The 19,326-nt window shown below is 41.7% G+C and overlaps 1 protein-coding gene across 1 annotated transcript; it reads right to left on the bottom strand.

The window, feature by feature from the left end:
* Window positions 1-109: 109 nt before the first annotated feature.
* LOC311351304 (tubulin-specific chaperone B-like) lies at window positions 110-4,467 on the bottom strand. Its single transcript, XM_084471418.1, has 2 exons — window positions 4,277-4,467; window positions 110-338 (listed from the first exon to the last, which is right to left on the bottom strand). Exons 1-2 carry the CDS (start codon window positions 4,459-4,461, stop codon window positions 281-283), a joined length of 243 nt encoding a protein of 80 aa, XP_084327544.1. The 5' UTR covers window positions 4,462-4,467; the 3' UTR covers window positions 110-280.
* Between the last annotated feature and the right edge of the window lie 14,859 nt (window positions 4,468-19,326).

The following is a 19,326-nucleotide window of genomic DNA, read 5'->3' as shown; positions in this document are numbered from 1 at the left end:
CCTGGATTTATTTGAAATCTTAGTATTCTACAGAAACTTTGAAATAAAGTACACAAATGCATGATAGCAAAATGGCCAATTGAATTAACACAATAGCAAACAATACAAGAAAAAAATCCTGCATTACCTGCTTGCCTGTTAGTAACGTAAAATCGTAACCAGTTAGTTTCTATTGCAAATCCTCTGTTTCATTCAAACACGACTAATCCCAAATTTTGCCGAAGAGATCAGGTCCAGTTACAGCCAGATCAGGTACAGTCTACTCCTCCATGTGGCAATTCTACTCCCAGGCCATCAGGAGTTTGCTGAACGGCACAAAGGCACCGTAGCCTGGGTCGCTGGCCAAAGGAAAAGTAAATAAAATAATCAAAAAGAAATCCCAAATATATTCAGCAACAACACACAATTGAAATACACATTACCATTGAAATGGCAAAAACAACGAATTGGAACGTAATGTTTAATTCAAATAACTTAATTTGCAGTGTTAGAACTTGTGCACTTGTATGCACGGCATGTGCGTGTTCACTTAATCACAGGCAGGGCCTAGTGCTGCTCTTGTCCTTTCACCAGGACAAGATATATTACACTTATTGTTTAATGATAACTTAAACTTCACTCGATAGAATATGCAAATAACTGGAAGTGGCGTACTTCCGTAAAGATGGAAAGAAATTGGCAGATTCGGAGTTTGCGGTTCAATAGATCATCAGTGAAACATCGTTGCGACACAAATGACACCTTTAGCTAAATGTAGTAACCTAGAGAACCAGCTACAACCTTGTTTTCATCCAAACGAGCCGTCTTTAGCGAACGGTGAATTGCATTGGCTTCTATGAGCTGTCGGCTTTCAGCCGCGAGCTTAGGGACCGTCTGCAAAGTGCAAAACAGAAAACGACCACAATGGTCAAATTTCAATAGCGTCGCCATTGTTGACTCTAGAGCCCCAGAACTTGTTCCATATAGGAATGGCCTCTATATGGTCTTACTACAACCTTTAGTTTTGAAAAATATATCTCCTCTTATTTTTGAGGAATTTCTATTTAGCAACAATTTCAATAGCGTCGCCATTGTTGACTCTAGAGCTCCAAAACTAATTACATATAGGCATGGCCTCTATATGGTCTTACTACAACCTTTAGTTTTGAAAAATATATCTCTACCTATTTTTAAGGATTTTTTATTCAGAAACAATTTCAATAGCGTCGCCATTATTGACTCTAGAGCTCCAAAACTTGTTCCATATAGGTAGGGCCTCTATATGGTCTTACTACAACCTTTAATTTTGAAAAATATATCTCTTCTTATTTTTAAGGAATTTTTATTTGGCAAAATTTCAATAGCGTCGCCATTATTGACTCTAGAGCCCCAGAACTTGTTCCATATAGGCATGGCCTCTATATGGTCTTACTACAACCTTTAGTTTAGAAAAATATATCTCCTCTTATTTTTGAGGAATTTCTATTTAGCAACAATTTCAATAGCGTCGCCATTGTTGACTCTAGAGCTCCAAAACTAATTACATATAGGCATGGCCTCTATATGGTCTTACTACAACCTTTAGTTTTGAAAAATATATCTCTACCTATTTTTAAGGATTTTTTATTCAGAAACAATTTCAATAGCGTCGCCATTATTGACTCTAGAGCCCCAGAACTTGTTCCATATAGGCATGGCCTCTATATGGTCTTACTACAACCTTTAGTTTAGAAAAATATATCTCTTCTTATTTTTATTTGGCAAAATTTCAATAGCGTCGCCATTATTGACTCTAGAGCCCCAAAACTTGCTCCATAGAGGCATGGCCTCTATATGGTCCTACTACAACATTTAGGTTTGAAAAATATATCTCTGCTCCTCAAAAATAAGATGAGATATATTTTTCTAAACTAAAGGTTGTAGTAAGACCATATAGAGGCCATGCCTATATGGAATCAGTTTTGGAGCTCTAGAGTCAACAATGGCGACGCTATTGAAATTGTTGCTAAATAAAAATTCCTCAAAAATAAGAGGAGATATATTTTTCAAAACTAAAGGTTGTAGTAAGACCATATAGAGGCCATGCCTATATGGAACAAGTTTTGGAGCTCTAGACTCAATAATGGCGACGCTATTGAAATTGTTTCTGAATAAAAAATCCTTAAAAATAGGTAGACATATTTTTCAAAACTAAAGGTTGTAGTAAGACCATATAGAGGCCATGCCTATATGTAATTCGTTTTGGAGCTCTAGAGTCAACAATGGCGACGCTATTGAAATTGTTGCTAAATAGAAATTCCTCAAAAATAAGAGGAGATATATTTTTCAAAACTAAAGGTTGTAGTAAGACCATATAGAGGCCATGCCTATATGGAATCAGTTTTGGAGCTCTAGAGTCAACAATGGCGACGCTATTGAAATTGTTTCTGAATAAAAAATCCTTAAAAATAGGTAGACATATTTTTCAAAACTAAAGGTTGTAGTAAGACCATATAGAGGCCATGCCTATATGTAATTCGTTTTGGAGCTCTAGAGTCAACAATGGCGACGCTATTGAAATTGTTGCTAAATAGAAATTCCTCAAAAATAAGAGGAGATATATTTTTCAAAACTAAAGGTTGTAGTAAGACCATATAGAGGCCATTCCTATATGGAACAAGTTTTGGAGCTCTATATTCAACAATGGCGACGCTATTGAAATTGTTGCAAACAAAAAAGTGGATATTGAAATTTTTTCCAAATAAAAATTCCTCAAAAATAAGAGGAGATATATAGGAGATATACTTTTCAAAATTAAAGGTTGTAGTAAGACCATATAGAGACCATGCCTATATGGAACAAGTTTTGGAGCTCTAGAGTCAACAATGGCATCGCTATTGAAATTTTGCCAAATAAAAATTCCTTAAAAATAAGAAGAGATATATTTTTCAAAACTAAAGGTTATATTAAGACCATATAGAGGGCCTGCCTATATGGAACAAGTTCTGGGGCTATAGAGTCAACAATGGCGACGCTATGGAAATTTTGCCAAATAAAAATTCCTTAAAAATAAGAAGATATATATTTTTCAAAACTAATGGTTGTAGTAAGACCATATAGAGGCCATGCCTATATGGAACAAGTTTTGGAGCTCTATATTCAACAATGGCGACGCTATTGAAATTGTTGCAAACAAAAAAGTGGATATTGAAATTTTTTCCAAATAAAAATTCCTCAAAAATAAGAGGAGATATATAGGAGATATACTTTTCAAAATTAAAGGTTGTAGTAAGACCATATAGAGACCATGCCTATATGGAACAAGTTTTGGAGCTCTAGAGTCAACAATGGCATCGCTATTGAAATTTTGCCAAATAAAAATTCCTTAAAAATAAGAAGAGATATATTTTTCAAAACTAAAGGTTATATTAAGACCATATAGAGGGCCTGCCTAAATGGAACAAGTTCTGGGGCTATAGAGTCAACAATGGCGACGCTATGGAAATTTTGCCAAATAAAAATTCCTTAAAAATAAGAAGATATATATTTTTCAAAACTAATGGTTGTAGTAAGACCATATAGAGGCCATGCCTATATGGAACAAGTTCTGGGGCTCTAGAGTCAACAATGGCGACGCTATTGAAATTTTGCCAAATAAAAATTCCTTAAAAATAAGAAGAGATATATTTTTCAAAACTAAAGGTTGTAGTAAGACCATATAGAGGCCTTGCCTATATGGAACAAGTTTTGGAGCTCTAGAGTCAACAATGGCGACGCTATTGAAATTTGACCATTGTGGTCGTTTTCTGTTTTGCACTTTGCAGACGGTCCCTAAGCTCGCGGCTGAAAGCCGACAGCTCATAGAAGCCAATGCAATTCACCGTTCGCTAAAGACGGCTCGTTTGGATGAAAACAAGGTTGTAGCTGGTTCTCTAGGTTACTACATTTAGCTAGAGCTGTCATTTGTGTTGCAACGATGTTTCACTGATGATCTATTGAACCGCAAACTCCGAATCTGCCAATTTCTTTCCATCTTTACGGAAGTACAGGGCGTCATGAAGCACGTAAACAAATGTCAGTGGGGTTAAAGGTTCTTAAACGTTTAAGGTTAAGTGGGCCTTTTTAAGTCATAAATAGTGCACATTCTTCTCTCTCTTAAATGTTCTGCTGACATATCCTTTCAACCCCAATAATGAAATGATTGCAACTGGAAGCATTTAAAAGAAAAAAAAAGCTTAAGAAGTCTACAAAGCGACATTACTGAACTGTGTTCAGCGTCTGAACACAGTTCCTTGAGACACACGACGAGATGGCTTACCATTGGAAGTAGCTCTGGCCCCGATGGCTGCCGTCTTGTCGTGAAGCCCGATCGGGGCTGGCCAGCTCCACCCCCAGGCAGAGCTCCGCCTCGCCCTGCAAGCAGCCCAGGTAGCGGACGGTGCCGGTGCTGATCCGACCGGAGGGCAGCATGACTCTGACGCGGTGGCCCGGCTGCAGGTCCATCGGGGAATGCGGCGCAAAGCATCGACGACTCGCCCGCGAGCCTCTCCGTGAAACTATGCTGAGAGAGAACCATCGATTCTCCTGTTGGCCTGCAAATTATTCTGAAGCTGCTTGAAAAGGCCCCCAAAAAACACAGACACCCAACTGTAGAGTGATGGACCAAGTTTAACATGACACCGATTTAACCAAAAAGTTTATCCGACAACAGCCGACAAACTGTACGGTGCACTGGGCCAGTGTTGCTGTTTATTGGAGCAGAGTGCAAGCACCTTTACATGGTTAACTTGATAGAAAGAAACGTATACATTACCTTATATTTCTAACATCAAATAGGTGCTGGTATTCATCTGCGACGTATAGTGAACACAGCTGGAAGGATCATTGGTGCCCCACTCCCTTCCTTGTCACATACATCACCCGCCTCACCGAAAAGCGACCATGATTGTGAGCGACGCCAGCCAAGGTATCGGAGCCTCCGTGCCCGCTCCACCAGACTCACAAACAGCTTCATCCACCAGGCTGTCAGGAAACTTAATTCTCTCCCTTCTCTCCCCTCTCTCCCCTCAGCCACATCCACCAGGCGGTCAGAAAGCTGAATCGCTGAAGCTGGATTGCTTTGTATGTCTACATGTGAAGTAATTGACAATAAAGCTGACTTTGACTTTGACTTATTCAAAGCAAATGACGAAGTGAGTTTTCTGGTCATTAAGGAACAGGTAGGGCATCTTGCTTAGTGATACCTATAGTAGACTGCAGGCATTGAGGTTTGAACCCAGAACCTTTTTGTCTGGGGGTCAAACACCCTTATCTCTAGAGACTACCCTGCCCGCTCCTAATAGCAGGATTCCCTTCGCCAAAACAGTTTGGAGTTGAAGTGGCTACCTGATGTTTGAAGACATCACTGACTCTGTTCTGGAGCAGGAAGGGGCTGTGCAGGAAGATTGATCATCCCATAGGCTGTTGGGGCAGGGGGAGCTTGTCAAACTCGCCATGACCTCCGAGTGATTTGTTTGGGTGCCTGAGAGTTTTGGGGGGTTCAATTTAGATTAGGCATCCGCATGCTGTTTCATACTGCCAATATCGGTTCCACTTTTCTAGAACTTAGATGATGAAACATTACGGGTCAAGCCTTTCCTCAACAATTAACGACTATCTCAGAACGAGAAGTGAAAGTCCTGTAAATTACTTCTAAAAGTTTGATACCAATACAGTTTAGTACAATGCTATTATTGTTGTTGCTATTTACTTGAGTGTTCCTCAGACTCTGATACTGTGGTGTTGGTGTTGGAGTCCACTGGGTCATTGGGGTCTTCTCCAACACCCAGTCTGACCTCTGACCTCAGCTGGTCGCATGGGGAGAAGGGGGGGGGGGGGGGGGGGGGCGGGGGGGAGGCAGAGGGGTCGGCAGTGAGTGAAAAAATTACATCAGAGGCCAAACAGCCACTGTTTCCATCTCTCCTATTCTGCTTTCTCTCTTCCTCTCTCTCTCTCACCATTCTCTTGTGCTCTCTCTCCTTTCTCCCTAGCTCATGCTCTCGCTATCCTCTCTCTCCCTTTCTCTCTTTCACTTTCTCTCATTTTCTCCCCCTTTCACACTCCCTCACTGTCTTCATGACTTTCTCACATTCTAATTGATCCTTTTCTGTCTTACTTAATCCTTCTCGATCTTACTCTCTCTCATTCTCTCTCTCTCTCTCTGTCTTGTTCACTCACTCCAATGCTCTTAGTCTCTCTCCCTCTGATGCTCTCTTGTACACACACACACACACACATACGCACGCACGCACTACCAGTTATCTAATGCGCAGATGAAAAACCAACTTCGACACCTAGCTGCAACCCAACACAGCACTTACAAAGCCACACACTCCACCCACCTGCACGCGTAGCTCTTCCTGCTTCCTCTGCAGGTCATTGAACCTCATTTCCCATGAGGCCCGGTCGCAGCAGATGCGTGTCTTGAGTGACAGGATGTCCCTCTCGGCCTTGGCCAGCCGCCTCTGGAGGGCACTGGTGTGCTCTGGGCTGCCAGGTATCCCTGCACTCACCCTCAGCTCATACCCTTCAACACACAGAAGAAGAGGAAGAAGAAATACATGCGTCACATACATTGTGTGAGCAATAACCATAAATAACTGAATTAATGTCTGGTGGTGTGTGTGTGTGTCACCTGTGCTGGGTTTCGGTAGTCTTCTGTTGTCGGTCAGACTGCTCTTCTTCCTCGGTAGGAATTGTATTGCGTTGTACGGACATATCTACCAATAAAATAACTTTATTCAAACTATTTAAGCACTCAATATATGTATCAATGTTTTAAAAAATATATTTATATTTTTTGACCATTTGGAGTATTCCCGGCCACAGAATGGAAGATGTCATACGTGATGAAGTCAAACTGACCCACAAAAACCTGCAGGTACACAGTATCCCTTTAAATGTCCACGTACAGGCAGTCAAGAGGAGGTATTTCTCCATGCTGACCCCGCTTGCTTCTCATTGGTCGACTCTCACTAGGGTTGGAAACACTGGTCAGGTCATGCAAGGTTTTAAAGGGGATTCCACACCAGACCACTTTGGAGTTTTGGTTCCTGTGTGTGTGTGTGTGTGTGTGTGTGTGTGTGTGTGTGTCTGTGTGTGTGTGTGTGTGTGTGTGTGTGTGTGTGAGAGAAAGAGTGTCAGATAGTGTGTGTGTGTGTGTGTGTGTGTGGAATACCTTGTTAGGCCCACTGACCTGGAGCAGGGATGTGAATGATGTCCTCTCCCATCTGAAGGCGAGGAATTATTCCGCAGGCTTTAGTTTCATTCGAAGACGACATTATTATCAAACCAGGTACACCAGTGTGATATTCTAATGTAGCACTCTGATCCAAGTCAGGCTTGCTTGTGACTACTGAGCAGTTGACCAATGCATGCCAGTTTAAGCTAAACTAATCCTATTAGCTATACAGCCACATAGTGGGCCTGTGAGATCCAGGCTTAATTTGGCCCACAGAGTCCAGACGTGTACATGATCTGCTACAGAGTATTAGGGAGTGTCCCAGGTAAAACCACGAGGAGAATCATGGTCAGTAGGTTATGCGTTTTTAGCTTGGATCGGGTATGATTTTGACTCCATTTTGGAGGCATAGGAGGTTTTTATTGTTGGTTATTGTTTTGGTGGTCATGTTTGTATGGTCATCGTTAATAATTGATTGTGAAATTATCGTTATTGTGAGAAATGTATTGTGAGTGTTTGAAAGTGTCACAGCATTTCTCATCTGAGATGTAGATGTAGACATTTATTTTGCAGTACTAAAACTTTCTCCTTTTTTTTGAGTCCTCTCAAAATGTACCACAAACAAATTCCTTGTGCATTCTGATGTACCAGCCCTATAGGGGATTAAACACCTATAACAATCTTTGTTCTCAACGCTAACTTGGTGGACATTCAGTTTATATTACATTTTCAAAGGACATGTTGAAAATATATAGTATATTTTAGTATAATATTCTGCCACTAGAGGGAGCTAACAGGTCTCTATTATATATTCCTTCAAACAATGCTAAACGTGCCCGGCCTTAAAGCCACTGGTGGAACTTGGTAGATGGATTTACATTCCCAGTTATTTATTTATTAAGTAGCAAGTGGCTGATAAAGTTCATGTTTCATCGTCATTAGAAAGCCTATTCTTCCCTGAGGATGGAAATAGTTACTTTGGAAAGGCAGTAGTGAAGCCACAAACTATGGTGATCTTTCATTGATTATTGATTATGAGAAAGAGGTGTCAAGGTTACAAAGTAAAGCAATCAATTAAAACGAAATACGATCCTGCATGCAATTGTTCACTGCCTGGATAAGTACGGTGAATGAATAGGCATAGAAAACAATCCATTGCATGATCTGCCAGCAAACAGCTCTTTTGTGTTGGTCCATTGTTCATACAGGGAATGGCACGCTTGCTAAGCCTCTCATCTCTTGACCAAACAAAGACTATGAAAAACATTGAGATATGAAATCAGAAATATTTGTCCAAAATGTGCCTATTTCTCCCCTTTGTCATTTATCTGTCCATGTCCATTTGTTAATGATATTTTCATGTCAACAAAGCAAATATATTAATGTGCAAAAAACGTGATCCTCATAAACACTGCATTTGAATTCTTCATGATCATGATCAGGAAATTTGATTCATTTGAATAAATTCTGGTGGAGCTGTGAGTTGTTGTTGTTGTTGTTGTTGTTGTTGTGTCGTTTGGTTAGAGAGGAGAATAATAGTCTTATTATGTTACATCTCTTGTGTCAGACAGACACATATCAGATGTAGATATTGTTACATCAACGGACATGAATAGTTTTAGAAAGTATATGTCAACAAAATAGCATGGACATAAAAAGTTAAAAATTCCATGGAAAGTAAGATTTTTTCTGAATGAGAAAAAATATTTTTCCTGAGTGAGTTTAATTTAAATTGAGGTAGTTAAATTGAACCAACACTCAAAAGGTGAAACAGTGACATAAACCAACATATGCTCTACAATTCAGACACACAATCTTCATAACAAAACAACATTCACAAAGAACCGACAGGGCTTCCAGGAAGGCGTTCTGTCACATGACTTCTTACAGGTGCCTTTTGTTTGTTGCCCAGGAATTCTACGTTCTTGGCGCAGGACAAAGAGGTAATTGTAGTCATCAGGGGGGCGAGGGGGGGGGCTTCCAGGGCTGGCACCAAGTGGGGTTTTGATTTCACCTGGGTGTTTGGTGCTTTCCTATAGAACCACCCAGCAGGAACACACAGGACAGTCTCAGCTGCCCATACCCCACGACCAGCCCCCAGGCCTGCGTCCCACTCGTCATGCCTCCTCCTCCCTGTAATCACCAGGTGTAGAGTTCTGCTTCCAAACATATGGGATTGTATGGCTTTATTCGGGCGGGGTCAGAGTACCACATCTCACCGTCTTGCTTCTAAAAGCGCTTAGTTAGTTATATTTTCATATTTTCAATGTATGGGTCTGTACCTCTGTAAAGGACTTCCAGTCTCAGTTCCAGTCAAGTGAAAATACCACTTAGGAAAGGAAAAGTTTATGACACACAACACTTGCCCCACACTTGGGTTATTGTGTTTTGGAAGTTAAGGCTAAACTATATTGTACAAATAGTGGCCCTGTCGCTAGTATGTCGGAGCAGCATAAAGTCCCTGTGCATCCATCTAACCAGTTACCTAGCAACTCCCCTCTAGCCCTCTCACCACTCCCCTACAGAGATGCTGGAGGTAAAGGCTGGTGGGGCGGGGGGGTTTCCACTTATTAGGCTTGCCACTACAGAGCAGTCAGCAGAGAGGAAGCGAGAGAGAGAGAGAGAGAGAGAGAGAGAGAGAGAGAGAGAGAGAGAGAGAGAGAGAGAGGACGCAGGGGGAACAGATAAGAAGGAGGGCGAGAGGAATATACAGAGATACAGGAGAAAGAAAGATACAGAGATAGAAGAGCTAGAGCAAGAGAGAGAAAGAGTGAGCGAGAGAGAGAGACAGAGAGAGCGATAGAGAGAGAGAGCATTCCCTTCACCACCAGCTGGCAAATACTCTGGGATCTGACAGCAAGTGAGCAGGTCCTTTGATTAAGGTTTGTTATATATTTTTATTAACATTATATGACATACTTTATTCATAACATGTTGGTAATATTGTGTTTGTTTTGTTTGAGTGTAGCCTGATCTATCGTTATTATGGGGTCATTATAGGTGTGGCAGAAAGATGATCTTGATAGTCATCTTTGCGTTTCTCTCTGCGTGTGTGTGTAAAATGTCTAAACTACATGTTCTGTGTTTACCAAAAATCCTGGACCGACAGTGAGATAGAAATTGGTAATTAAAGTATCGCTCAATATTTACAAATAGACTAGATAATAAACATAAATAAAAATTAAAATATATAAGTTTAAATATTCGACAAGTAGTTCAACCTCATTGAGTGTCAGACTGTGTTGACACCCTGAAGGACTTGGATGATGACGAGGAGGGAGAGGAAGGAGACTTGAAAGCCTGGGTATAGAAGGTGGCCATGTTCACTTCTCTAATCCTCCCGGCCCCTCTTCTCTCCTCTTCAGCCAATCAGAGCTCTGTTGTTACAGAGTTTCCTGGGTGAGAGGGTCCTTTGGGGGCCGTGTCGGGCCCCTGGGGTGCAGGGAGAGGGTGGGGGGTGTCTTGCCAGCAGGGTATTCCCGGAGGAGGTGATGGAACAAACACTTTTTAATTGTGCTCAAGACACACCCGACTAACAACAGAGCCGCTGTGTGATGTCAGCGAGGAGCAGAGAAAGAGAGAGAGAGAAAGGGCTCACAGTTGCTCGTCGGAAATAACACAAATAATAATAATAATAAACATTATTTTTTCCAAGATGATGGTAAACCATAATAATGGTTTTCTATAATAGTTATAATGGTTAATTCTAATTATGATATACTGAATATTAATACCAATTATAATGGTAATACTGATATCAATACTAATTCTTCTTCTACTAGGCTACTATGTCCTACTATTGAAACTATTACGACCAGGCCTAAACATCTTGAAATGGTGGTTATAAAAATACTTTTGCTTTTTAATGGATTATATCATTCAGCTCAACAGCTTTGTTTATTTGTTGGTTCATTTGTTTTTAATTATATTTCTTCTTTCATTTCATTTTAAGGGGAACAGATATTTGGGTACACATTGTGTTAGTGTGTTGTTACTTTACATGGGTGATGGTAGCATGTCAACACTAAATTGACATGCTACCATCTAACCCTAACCCTAGAAGAGATTTTGAAAACCTAATGAGGGAAATAAAGGTTTCCCAAATCTCCTCTACTTCCGACTGGATGACTCGCTCAAACTATTATGGGATGAGTAGTTTCATCAGACAACAAGAGCTCAGGGGTGAAGCGGTCCCACAGATGAGTCCCAGGAACCTAATGAAGGGCTTGGAGACCAAGCCTTCCTGTTAGCGCCAGTAAACACTCGGCTGGCCCTGTAGGCCTATCAGTATCCACGCTACAAAACCCATTTAAACGGTTTCGGACTGCCTTCCAAAAAAAAGCATTGCCGTGTATGTTCTTGGAATATGATCAATGTGTATTTTCTAATCAAACGACTTGTTGTCCTTTGTTCGAGAGTAAACAAACCACAGTGTGTTTTCTGACAGCTGTCCCCTTGTTACTTTGTCAGACGGAACAACGGGATCCTTTTCTCTCTACCTAACTGCTCGTCGAGCGTGGCTCCTGCCTCTTCTACCATGGCCCCGGGGTCCCTAATCAAGCTCCCTGCAGGTACCTGTGTGTGGTGGACCACTCTGTGTGTTTATATTTGATTCAAAGGCAAACTACAGCTACTGCAACCAGAGTATACAATAGTCTAATGTGTTGACGTACTACTAGTGTTAGTATTAAACCCGGAGTCTTTGTTTGTCTGTTTTTGTACCCATAACCCAACCTTCACCTGCCACAGGGGTTCCTCTTCTCATCCTCCTGGTCGGACTACTTCTCCGGTCATGCCTTGTGTCGGCCCAGAACACCACCATCAACTCGACCAGCATGTCCTCCGTTACGCCCACCATCAGCATGTCTCCGATGTCGTCCAGCTCGATGCAACCGCCCACCACCACCATGTCTGCGGTGCCGTCCAACTCCACTTGGGGTGCGTGCAAGTACCCTAGACTTAGGCCTACAATCAATATGTGTCATTGTCATTTTAGAAACGATTAAAAACAAATTAAATGTAAAATCCTCTCAACATTTAGTTTTACCTGCCGCTACATAATAATAATTGTAGGCCCTATAGCTCAATAATTGGAGCAAGGCATTAACCCTGGTTAGTAGTTGTATTCCCACTAGGGCGAGCCCTACTAAAGATTTAGAGACATTCTCTGCAACCAAACTTTCCTGTGTGAAAAAGTGATATTGTTTGTTTTTTGTCTGTTTAGAAGTCATGTTAGTGGTGGTTTGTCTGTGTAGAAGTCATGGTTGTGGTTGTTTGTCTGTGTAGAAGTCCCGTTAGTTGTTGTTTGTCTGTGTAGAAGTCATGTGTTATAAGATGCAATAAATAAAAACGATTTGTTTGTTTGCCTTAGGTGCCACGTCAAACATGAACTCCACGAGTATGGTGAGCAGATGTCCCTTTATTTTTATCCCTTCTTCTCTTGACTTCCACCTTCTCTCCATCCTTCTCAGGAGTGTCTGTCTTCTCTTGTGTGTTGAACTGCATGTTCTGTTGGAATTCACTATGACAAAACAAAAAAGAGGAAAAAAAGAGTACAGCATTTATGCGAAGAACTATGAACTTGGGATTCATCATTTCGGCAAGGAATAATTCTGGAAGGAATAATTACTTTAGGTCTGCTCTGTGCAATCTGTATGTGAGTTCAAACATAGATTGACCCCTGACCCCGACCGTCTCTCTCTCTGTAGCTTTCAGTCTATGCGTGTGTGTGTATGTGTGTGTGTGTGTATGTCTCTCCCTTCCTCTCTCTCTCTTACACCCTGTCTCTCGTTGTTTGGCTCTCTATCTCTCTGTCTCTCTTTCTCTCTTGGTTTCGATGTCTGATTTTCTCTGCCTGTAGATGTGCCTGAGCAAGTTGCCTAACCCCTCCCTACCTGTATTTAAATTGCATGTATCTTGCTTTCGATAATAATTGTCTGTAAAATGACTGAATACTTAATGGTAGTAATCTAATAATGTATCTCTCCCCCCTCTCTCTTTCTCTTTTCATATGTATCTCTCCCCTCCAGATCAACTGTCCTATAATTACATGCCTCTTCGCTGACTGCTACACAACCTACCAGTCCAAAATCAACAGCAGCTGGTGTCCCTCGGATACCAAATACTGTCAGGTACTGACCCATGTTCAACCTCACACTAAAAACACTGTTTAAACTTAACCACTGGGGGGAGAGAGAGAGAGAGAGAGAGAGAGAGAGAGAGAGAGAGAGAGAGAGAGAGAGAGAGAGAGAGAGAGAGAGTTAGTTATAGCACTGTTAGCGCAATTACTGGGCTGGGTGATCCTGAGCCTCCAAGGTAAACTCGCATGCCTATTGCCTACAGTGCGCGGACCGGACAGTTTCACATTCGGCACTACATAACCCATCCGTTAACGCAGGTATTCAACAATTTGTGATTAAAGCTAGGCTGCAAGCACTCCCCACTCAGTATAACCTCTCTCTGTGGTATCCGTCATGAACCATTCTGTCTACTACACAATGATAGCGCAATAGAATCGACCGCGCACATAATGAACGGTTGCCCAGCATATAAAGCACTCTACATAGCCCGACACGATCGCATTGTCGATATTACAGCCAACGAACTACGCAGAATATATGGACAAAGTGTAATACACACAAACAAAAAAATACAATTGAACTGGTTCACACACTTGAATGACAACTTGCTAGGAAGTGTTCTTAGAAACTCTCCAAACACTCCTGACATTGTTGTTGTTGATTATCTTTTAAAAACGATTGTGATTCTGGAAGTGGGTTGTTGCTTTGACATGTACATGGACCTGTGTTTCTCAGACAAAATGTTAAAATACCAGCCATTAACTCATGCTCTTTCAGTAGGTGGTTATAACACAAAACTGGTTGTACTTATTTATGGTAGCCTTGGACACGTTCATAGACTCTGTGTTAGAGGACTGCAAATCGCTGGATTTAATAAGAAGAAATCTAAGCAAATAGCCAAATACTGCTCTGTGTCAGCAAGCATAGGCAGTCTGCATGTATGGAGAAGGCGGTGCCATCTCTACCCCTGATAACGATGTATTTATTTACTCATTTGCTTGGCTGTAAATACTTGCACAGTGTTTGTGTTGCTGTGTGAGACATAAATGGGCTCTTTATTAATATTTGGAATGCTGTGTCGTTGTAAGTATTGGTCATTCCAAATAAATGAATTAAGTGTGTGTGTGTGTGTGTGTGTGTGTGTGTGTGTGTGTGTGTGTGTGTGTGTGTGTGTGTGTGTGTGTGTGTGTGTGTGCGTGCGTGCGTGCGTGCGTGCGTGCGTGCGTGCGTGTGTGTGTGCTAGATGCTCAGGCCGACGAACATGTGCTACAACGTGACCTGCACTGTTTCCTGCGTGGACATGTGTACGAACGCATCCCAGAGCAACTGTTCCGGAGCCTGTTGCAACACCACCGCCTGCATGGATGCTACCTTCAATGCCCTGATGATGCCGACCACCACAACCACAGGTGGGAAGGACACCCCAACCCCCTTGTGCTCTTGGTTGAAGGATGGTTGTAGGCTGGTTGTAGAATTGTTGTAGGTTGATTGTAGGCCAGCTGTAGGCTGGCTGTAGGCTGTTTGTAGGCTGGTTCTACACTGGTTAATGGCTGGTTTTAGGCTTGTTGTAGTATGGTTGGGGTCTTGGTTGTAGGCTGGTTGTAGTCTAGTAGAAGTATGGTTGTAGACTGGCTAGTTGTAATTGTTCTTGATTGTATGCTGATTATAGTCTAGTCTTTGTGGATTGAGGCTGATTGTAGACCTTTTTATAGGCTTGTGATAGGCTGGTTGTAGCCTGGTTGCAGTCTGGTTGTACTCTGGTTGTATTCTGGTTTTACACTGTTAGTAGTCTGATTGTACTATGGTTTTACACTGGTAGTAGTCTGGTGGAAGTGTGGTTTTGTGGTTGAGGTCTGGTTGCATTCGTGTCTTAGACCGATTGTATATACTGGTGTTATTCTGGTTGTAGTATGGTTGTGGATTGGTTGTACTCTCTTCGTATCATGGTTTTAGACTGGTTGTAGTATGGTTGTAGTCTGGTTGTAGTGTATGGTTATACTGAAGTCAGGTTCCAGTGTGGTTATATGGTTGTAGTATGCATGATGTGTTCTGTGTGGTTTGTCTCATCCTCAGTTATGCCCACAACCACACAAGCCCCCAACACAACCAGGGGTGCGTGCAAGTACCCTAGACTTAGGCCTACCATCAATATGTGTCATTGTGATTTTAGAAACGATTAAAACCAAATTAAATGTAAAATCCTCTCAACATTTAGTTTTACCTGCCACTACATAATAATAATTGTGTCCTGTAGGCCCTATAGCTCAATAATTGGAGCAAGGCATTAACCCTGGTTAGTGGTTGTATTCCCACTGTGTAGAAGTCATGGTTGTGGTTGTTTGTCTGTGTAGAAGTCCCGTTAGTCATTGTTTGTCTGTGTAGAAGTCATGTGTTATAAGATGCAATAAATAACAACTATTTGTTTGTTTGCCTTAGGTGCCATGCCAAACATGAACTCCACGAGTATGGTGAGCAGATGTCCCTTTATTTTTATCCCTTCTTCTCTTGACTTCCACCTTCTCTCCATCCTTCTCAGGAGTGTCTGTCTTCTCTTGTCTGTTCAACTGCATGTTCTGTTGGAATTCACTATGACAAAACAAAAAAGAGGAAAAAAAGAGTACAGCATTTATGCGAACAACTATGAACTTGGGATTCATAATTTTGGCAAGGAATAATTCTGCAAGGAATAATTAGTTTAGGTCTGGTCTGTGCAATCTGTATGTGAGTTCAAACATAGATTGACCCCTGACCCCGACCGTCTCTCTCTCTGTAGCTTTCAGTCTATGCGTGTATGTGTGTGTGTGTGTGTGTGTGTGTGTGTGTGTGTGTGTGTGTGTGTGTGTGTGTGTGTGTGTGTGTATGTCTCTCCCTTCCTCTCTCTCTTACACTCTGTCTCTTGTTGTTTGGCTCTCTATCTCTCTGTCTCTCTTTCTCTCTTGGTTTCGATGTCTGATTTTCTCTGCCTGTAGATGTGCCTGAGCAAGTTGCCTAACCCCTCCCTACCTGTATTTAAATTGCATGTATCTTGCTTTCGATAATAATTGTCTGTAAAATGACTGAATACTTAATGGTAGTAATCTAATAATGTATCTCTCCCCCCTCTCTCTTTCTCTTTTCATATGTATCTCTCCCCTCCAGATCAACTGTCCTTTAATTACATGCAACTACTCTGACTGCTACACATCCTACCAGTCCAATATGAACAGCAGCTGGTGTTCCTCGGATTCCAAAAACTGTCAGGTACTGACCCATGTTCAACCTCACACTAAAAACACAGTTTAAACTTAACCACTGGGGAGAGAGAGAAAGAGAGAGAGAGAGAGAGAGAGAGAGAGAGAGAGAGAGAGAGAGAGTTAGCACTGTTAGCACGTATTAAATGTAGAAATGATATGCTGGTATAGCGTTGATGTTTTATGTGGATGTAACCACTAGGGCTCAGAATAATGATTGATTTTAATTGTTTGTCATTGAGTGATTTAAGCATATTAAAACCATCTCAAGGAGCTATAACTGAAAGGGATGGATTCGATTGTTGATAGAAAAACCTGTACTCTTTTGAAGCAAAGATAAACAACCAAATATTTGTAGTTCAAAGTTTTTTTACTAAAAACAATATGATTACTATACAAAATAACACTTGAGTATGGGTGTGTTTGTATGTGTGTGTGTGTGTGTGTGTGCTAGGTGCTCAGGCAGACGGACATGTCCTACATAGTGAGCTGCACTGTTTCCTGCATGGACATGTGTACGAACACATCCCAGAACAACTGTTCCTCAGCCTGTTGCAACTCCACCGCCTGCATGGATGCTACCTTCAATGCCATGATGATGCCGACCACCACGACCACAGGTGGGAAGGACACCCCAACCCCCTCGTGGTCTTGGTTGAAGGATGGTTGTAGGCTGGTTGTAGAATTGTTGTAGGTTGATTGTAGGCTGGCTGTAGGCTGTTTGTAGGCTGGTTCTACACTGGTTAATGGCTGGTTTTAGGGTTGTTGTAGTATGGTTGGGGTCTTGGTTGGAGACTGGTTGTAGTCTAGTAGAAGTATGGTTGTAGACTGGCTAGTTGTAATTGTTCTTGATTGTATGATGATTATAGTCTAGTCTTGGTGGATTGAGACTGATTGTAGACCTTTTTATAGGCTTGTGATAGGCTGGTTGTAGTCTGGTTGCAGTCTGATTGTACTCTGGTTGTATTCTGGTTTTACACTGTTAGTAGTCTGGTTGTACTATGGTTTTACACTGGTAGTAGTTTGGTGGAAGTGTGGTTTTGTGGTTGAGGTCTGGTTGCATTCGGGTCTTAGACCGATTGTATATACTGGTGTTATTTTGGTTGTAGTATGGTTGTGGATTGGTTGTACTCTCTTCGTATCATGGTTTTAGACTGGTTGTAGTATGGTTGTAGTCTAGTTGTAGTGTATGGTTATACTGTTGAAGTCAGGTTCCAGTGTGGTTATATGGTTGTAGTATGCATGATGTGTTCTGTGTGGTTTGTCTCATCCTCAGTGATGCCCACAACCACACCAGCCCCCACCACAACCACCACCACCACCACTCCCGCCACCACCCCTGACAATGTAAGACCAATTGTGTGTGTGTGTGTGTGTGTGTGTGTGTGTGTGTGTGTGTGTGTGTGTGCATGTGAGTGTGCATGTGCGTGTATGTCTGTGTGTGTCTGTGTGTGTGTGTGTGTGTGTGTGTGTGTGTGTGTGTGTGTGTGTGTGTGTGTGTGTGTGTGTGTGTGCATGTGCGTGTGATTGTGTTTTATTTTGCATGCATGTATAGTTGTTGTTCTCCAATATTCTTATAGTAGATACATGATCTGATACCAGAGAAACTGGGTTAGAGTCCTAGAATCTGGGTTGGAGTCCCAGAGAAAGGACCAAGTTCCTTTAGGTCGGGTTGCAGTCCCGATATGGGTAAGGACCAAGTTCCTTTTGGTCGGGTTGCAGTCCCGATATGGGTAAGGACCAAGTTCCTTTTGGTCGGGTCGGAGTCCCGACATGGGTAAGGACCAAGTTCCTTTAGGTCGGGTTAGAATCCCGACATGGGTAAGGGTCAAGTTCCTTTAGGTCCGGTTGGAGTCCCGAAGTGGGTAAGGACCAAGTTCCTTTAGGTTGGGTCGGAGTCCCGACATGGGTAAGGACCAAGTTCCTTTAGGTCGGGTTCCTGACGTGGGTAAGAACCAAGTTCCTTTAGGTCGGGTTGGAGTCCCGACATGGGAATCAGAGACTGGTGATCTTAAATACATTGCACTTTCTAAAATATTTTACTTTTTTATTTATTTTTTTATTTTACTTATCTATTATTTTCTTTTATTGTATGATAATGTTTATATGTGAAGCACTTTGAGTCTGCCTTGTGTATGAAAAGTGCAATATAAATAAAGTTGCCTTGCCTAGTAAGGATAGCAATTATTTTGTGCTGGGTCTGAATATGTTAATACAATTGTTGTTTTATTATTTTATTTCAAGAGGAACCAGTGTCACACGGGTGTATGCAGTGATACGGCAGACTGCTACAAAAGCATTACTACAGCTGGAAGATGCACTTCTGACCAGAAATACTGCCAGGTATTAACTATCAGCTAGCTATTTGTTGTCTGTTGTGATGATTTTACTCTTGCAGCATATTATTGAGAAGAAAAAAAAAGTTTTTAATAATGGTAATAAGTAAAGTAATAATAATTTATAATGACATATATAATATATATATATTTATTTATATTATTATTTATTTATTTATTTATTTTTGTACTGTTATTATATATATAATCATGTGTCACTGTTACCATTGCAGCTAAAGAAGGAGCTCATCGCCTCCAAGGTGAAGTGGACGTCTGGGTGCACCACAAACTGCTCCAGTGAGACCTGGTGCACCCCCTCCACCACCGCCTGTCACCAGGAGTGCTGCCTCAGCGCCAAGACGTCGTGCTTGGCCATGAACGGCACGCTGAACGTTCCTTCTTCGGCCACCAGAGGTCCTCGTTTCCTCGTAGATTTGATAGTGTTGTTGATTTGCCTCCTGGTCGTCAGCGGTCTATATACTATTTAAACGGCAGGGGCATGA

This window comes from Micromesistius poutassou, assembly GCF_964030765.1.
Source record: "Micromesistius poutassou genome assembly, chromosome: 8".
Lineage (NCBI taxonomy): Eukaryota > Metazoa > Chordata > Actinopteri > Gadiformes > Gadidae > Micromesistius > Micromesistius poutassou.
Note: the sequence above shows the minus strand (reverse complement) of the source record. Positions and strands in the feature narration are given on the sequence as shown.